This window comes from Barbus barbus, assembly GCF_936440315.1.
Source record: "Barbus barbus genome assembly, chromosome: 8".
NCBI lineage: Eukaryota > Metazoa > Chordata > Actinopteri > Cypriniformes > Cyprinidae > Barbus > Barbus barbus.
The window spans coordinates 24,009,737-24,015,964 of record NC_136736.1 but is presented as its reverse complement, the minus strand read 5'-3'; the positions used below and the strand labels follow the sequence as shown (position 1 = coordinate 24,015,964).

Genomic DNA, 6,228 nt, shown 5'->3' with positions numbered 1-6,228 from the left:
CAGCAGTCATTACTCCAGTCTTCAGTGTCACATGATCCTTCAGAAATCATTCTGATATATGACCGTGAACCACAAAACCAGTCATAAGGGTCAATTAAAAAAAAAAAACGGAATAAATAAGCTTTCCATTGCTCTATGGTTTGTTAGGATAGGACAATATTTGGCCGAGATAAAACTATTTGAAAATCTGGAATCTAAGTGTGCAAAAAAATCTAAATATTGAAAAAAATCACCTTTAAAGTTGTCCAAATGAAGTTCTTAGCAATGTATATTACTAATCAAAAATTAAGTTTTGATATATTTATGGTAGGAAATTTACAAAATATCTTCATAGAACATGATCTTTACTCAATATCCTAATAGGCAATGGGCATAAAAGAAAAATTTATCATTTTGACTCATACAATGTATTGTTGGCTATTATTGCCACAAATATACCTGTGCTATTGGTTTTGTGGTCCAGGGTCACATATGCTCATTTGGAAAAAAAAAATTATCATCAATGAAAAGTTGAAGTACTGCGTACATTATTTTGTGGAAACCATGATACATTTTTTTAAATGAAAAGAAAATGTTTATCTGAAATATTTTGTAACATTATAAATGTCTTTACTGTTGCTTTTGATCAATTTAATGCATCCTTGCTGAATAAAAATATTCTAATAAAACCTTACTGACCCCAAGCTTTTGAACAGTAGTTCATATATATATATAAATATATACAGTATATATATATATATATATATATATATATATATATATATATATATATATATATATATACATATATAAAATGGTGGTGACCGTGTATAGGAAACATGAAACATGGAGGGATATATAGATAGATAGACGAATGGATGGACATAGACATTAAATTAAATAAACCCTGTTCATCAGAGACGGACAAGAGGAAGTCTCGCTCTTGATGTGCACAGCTATAAAATAAACTGCTTTTAATAGATAAATATATACTAGTAGGCATAAAGGAAGACAACAGTTGACTATTCAGCTGTATGTCAGTGATTTTCTCTGCTCTGGTCAGCAGATGCTCAGATCTGTCTGGAGACACTACAACCAGAGCACTGGAGGCTTGCACTGTAAGACGGTCACCATGGAGATGATTGACAGTAGGAGGCATTTCAAAGCTTCACTGCAACCACACAAGCCCCGGCTCGACCTAAACACAACGGCGCCACCTAGAACAAAAACACAAATCTCAATTAGAGAGAACAGATACGGCTTCACATACAACGTCTGAGGCTGTGCTTATATGGGATTGATGTTCTCAATGATGAATCAATTTCTCTCCGTCAACGCACAATCTGCCTCTCACGTACATAAACATACATCGATACCCACACACATCCCGAGGCTTGTTTTTTACAAACGAAACAATATGAACTCTCAGCATGTGGGCGAAGGAAATGTCGCCTAAAAACATAACGAGAAATGAAGCCCAGGAGAAATCAGCTGGTTGCTATAGCAAAGTAATAACAGATGCTGTGATGCAGAGAAGAGCTGTGCTTCTGTCAAAATGATGGAGGCCCTGCATTTACATAAGGAACAAACAGCACCGTAAACAAACAGCACCAGGAGGAGCGAGGCAGAATCACACCGGAACAGAAAATGGAGCTGTTACTTGCGACACAAAGGGAAGGAAGTCAGGCAGACTGACAGACAAGCACAAACTGTATGTGTTTACCTGCGTCCACTCATTGGTTTGGGGGTCGTAAGCTTCCACGGTGTTTAGATACACCTGACCATCATAACCACCGACAGCATAAAGACGGTCCCCCAGAAGACACACCCCCACAGCGTCTCTGCTTAGGCTCATGGGAGCTACTGCTGTCCACATGTCTGTCTTAGGGTCATACCTGAAAATAAAACAGATTAAAATCAGCCATGTTGATTTACAAATATGTATTGCATTTATATTACATATATTACATATATATATTTATATTACTCTCTGAATTTTAAGTGTCATATAAATTGGCTTGTTTGGCAACAAACCCATATAAAAATTGCACACAAAGCCATTATTATTCATAAATCATAGATTTAAATATCCTAACAAATCACTCATGGGTGTGCAGACATCTTCAAATTGGATTGTATGACTAAACCCAGATGGCGTTCCAGATGTGGTGTCATTTTCACACTGAATAATTTTGACCCAATAAAGTTGTATTGTAAGTTATTGTACTTGTTTAGGAGAAAACAGTGCTAGTCAAGAGTTTGAAACAAAGCATGAAAAATGTGATGTGTTAAGAAAACAAAAATTCAACATATATTTACTGTATAATTTACGAATGGACTTTAACATTTCTCACATTATGTAAAATATTTGAAAATAATAATTATTTGTATTTGGATACATTAAATGCTCATTTTGAAATTAGCCACAGCAAGAAAAATGAATTGGCTGTTTTATTCTATGAATGTAACAATTGTACTTTCTACCAATATTATTTCCACCACAGAATTCTATATTAAATACAATACAAGAATTTATTTTGCTGTTGTTGTTGTTGTTGTTGTTGTTGTTATTGTTGTTGTAAAGGTCCACAATGCTCATAGTTGAAGAAACGCCCCTTTGGGTGGGTTGATAAAAAAGTTTGGGGTTTTTCTTTATTATTATTAATTTATTTTATTTTTATTTTTTTTTGAGATGGAGAGAATAATTTTTTTTTTTATTATTATTCAGCAATGATGCATTAAATTGATCAAAATTGACATTAAAAAACTTAACATGACAAAATATTTATATTTAAAAAATTATCTTCTTTCCTGTTCAAAGTATGTTGGACTGGAGTAATGGATGCTGAAAATTCAGCTTTGCCATCACAGTAATAAATTACATTTTCAAGTGTAGAAAAATATAATTTTTTAATTATAATAATTTAAACTCCTTTACCAAATTCTATTATCCTTTACTAAATTCAGTACTTCAGACCTATGTGCCCTCTAGAAGCTTGCGTTCTGCAAGTGAACGATGCATTATTGTGCCATCCCAAAGAGGCACAAAATCACTTTCACGGACTTTTTCATTAACTGTTCCCACCTGGTGGAATGACCTGCCCAACTCAATCTAAGCAGCTGAATCCTTAGCCATCTTAAAGAAACCGCTAAAAACACATCTCTCCCATCTTTATTTGACCCTCTAACTCTAGCACTCTCTATTCTAATTCTATTTCATCTATCTGTCTTCTTTTATTTAAAAATAAAAAACCCACACACACTTGACCCTCTATCAATCGCATATTTATTCTCTAACCACTAGCTTTTCTTGAAAAACTAACACTAGCTTTCTTTTTTCTATTCTATCTACTTGTTTCTTATAAAAAACAAACAAACAAACAAACAAACAAACAAAAAGACACTAGGTTTCTTTTTTCTATATTATATCTACTCGTTTTCTTAAAAAAAAAAAAAAAAACTTGCTACGTGTACTGTGTTAAGCTAACCGAGACTTGTCTTAGCACTTGCATGTTGTTGCTCTTTTGTTGGTTTTGAATGCTTCTATTGTCCTCATTTTTAAGTCGCTTTGGATAAAAGCATCTGCTAAATGACTAAATATAATAATATTTCACAATAATTCCATTCTTACTGTATTTTTAATCAAAGAAATGCAGTCTTGCTGAGCATAAAAGATTTCAAAAACAATACAAAATCTGTAATGAGCAAAACTGTGCAGCTAAACACATGTAAGATATACAGGTAGACAAATGTGCGTCTGTGTCTCTGTTCTGTCAGAAGTGAAGGATCTGCCAAGCAAATGTTGACTGGCAGAGACTGAGAGCAGTCTAGGTGCAGGAATTGTTCAGCAGACAGACAGCGCTTTTAAACAAAGATCCAAGAGGCAGACAGAGAGACAGACAGTTGAGAGAAGGTGATGAGCATGAGTCAGTCACACTAAAAACCAAATACATTTCAAAACATGACCAAGTGGAAATCACACTCAGAGGCCTACTAGCCACCCAGAAAAACCCAGTTGGCTGACGTTAACTCAATGTACTTACAACCCGAAGCAGCTCATGAAATCTAAATGCTGTGGGACACAGTGTTCCTTCTCTCAGAGAAAAGCTTTTATCGCTTCATTTATTTAGATGAAGATAAAAAGTCTTTCTTCACAATGTAATGCATAAAACACAAGTGGGATTTTACCTATGCTTCTGTTCAAAAGGAATCTCAAAATTTTTCATTAAAACAAGCTCCAGTGTCATGTGGTGCTCGATGGTGTGATGAAGGAATAATTGGCACTTCCCACACGAGCTCCTCTCATCATGAAGTTGCTGCTGCCCAAATCAATAGACTCAAACACGTAACACGCTGGCACATTTCAGAAGTGCAACTTAAACAACATGATCAATTACTACAATGTTTCAAATACTATTCTGATGGAAATCTGGCTCATTCTGCTCTCCAGAAACACTCAAATAAAACAAACATGTATTAAGTGGCAGTCATGAGCATGTGAAATTCCTGAAGTCACGCTCTGTAGTGCCTTTTTTAAAAACATAAATTCAACATATAATAAATATTGTGGGGGTTTTTTTTTTGGGGGGGGGGGGGGGGGGGGGGGGTTGTGTGTTTTTAAAGATTTGCACGTCTTTTGATCAGTGGTGAGAATGAAGCAGTGCCAAAATGACACATGCTCAGTAAATGACAGACAAAAAAAGAAGAACTCTACAAAAAACATATGGCACTGAATGTCAGAAAACTATCAAGAGTGTACATCCTCTGACTCACTCTCGGCTGTGAAATAATTAGAGGAAAAAACTCATACCCTTACTATCCTGCACTACAAGTTTGAAAAGCACTCATTGAGTCAGTTTCTCTTAAGGGACTCATCTGTAGCACTTTGATGTAAACACATTTGTTCTGGGATTCCTGTATTGTCTTCTTGATGTTCTCCTTGGGCTTTCAAACCTAACCATAGCATATGACCATATTTAACGACATATACTGGCATTTCCCATTTTCACAACCTGAGAACATTTTTGTCTTTCTTTGGAAAAAAAAACTGTCTGCTAAATCATAAATATTAAGGTAAGTCTAGAACAGTCTACCAGTTTCTCAGCTGGTGGGTTGTGACCCAAAAATAGGTCTCAAGTCTGTGACTAACCATTTAATTGTGAATAGAATAGAACTGGCAAATAAATAGGCTTATCAAAACATTTTTAAAAATGTAACGTAAAAAAAGGAGAAAAAAAATACTACTATTGCTATAAATATGAAATACTTTATTTTAAGGTGTCCTTGTAACAGTCCTTGTAACTATACATGTTAAAAGTACTTAATATTATAATAACAACAATAAATTATGTATAATTACATGCAAGTAACCCTAAACCAAACCCTAATCCTAATCCTAACCATATAGTAAGTACATACAGTTAATTAACATTACTCAGTACTTAAATGTATAATTACAATGTGACAAGGACACAAATAAAGTGTAACCAAAAATAGTATAATATTAAGAATAATTTAATTGAAAAATTACTGTAGAAGTGTAAAATTGCCATATTAATATTTATGCCCTATAATATCTTATCTTAATTTGTTAATTTTTAAAACATCAAGCTTTTATTTTGTCAAAAAATAAAGGTCCTCTTACCTTTCGACACAGTCTGACAGTCGAGATGCTAAGCTTGAAGCTGGGGCATCATGGCCACCGATAGCATACAGAAAACCATTCCACGTTGCTACACCAACACCGCCTCTGCGTTTAGACATGGGAGAACAGCTGCTCCATTTGTTGGTGTGAGGATCAAAACACTCTACTGATTTCAGACATGAACTTCCATCACGACCACCCACAGCATACAGCCTTAAAAAAGAGACAGAAAAGGAGAACATTATAGATTAAACAGACAAACAGCATTTTTATGGCAGAAATTGAGTCTGTTCAGTTAGAAGCACATATTTGCTGTCAATGCTTACTTGCTGTTTAACACTGCAACTCCCACAGTGCTTCGAGGTGTTGCCATAGATGCAACAAAGCTCCATTGGCGAGCTTGAGGGTCCCAGCGCTCCACCGAGCTGAGATAACTCCAACCATCATGACCTCCCACTGCATACATGGGGCCTTCTAACACTGCAACGCCTACGAACATACACACAAATGAGCAGAGATCACACATAAGCCTAAATATCGTGTAAAGCAATTAATGAGAATTATTATGAAAAGTTCAGTGAGATTACTAAATGAAAATGATACAA

The 6,228-nt window shown here is 34.9% G+C and overlaps 1 protein-coding gene across 1 annotated transcript in view; it reads right to left on the bottom strand.

The window, feature by feature from the left end:
* Positions 1-805: 805 nt before the first annotated feature.
* Positions 806-6,228, bottom strand: part of LOC306873628 (kelch-like protein 5) — a 43,378-nt gene continuing 37,955 nt past the window's right edge. Inside the window, exons 8-11 of the mRNA XM_079423049.1 lie at positions 5,950-6,112; positions 5,624-5,836; positions 1,703-1,874; positions 806-1,196 (exon numbers count right to left, since the gene is read on the bottom strand). Coding sequence (XP_079279175.1) covers positions 1,140-1,196; positions 1,703-1,874; positions 5,624-5,836; positions 5,950-6,112 — 605 coding nt within the window. The 3' untranslated portion in view covers positions 806-1,139. The remainder of the gene's footprint in view (positions 1,197-1,702; positions 1,875-5,623; positions 5,837-5,949; positions 6,113-6,228) is intronic.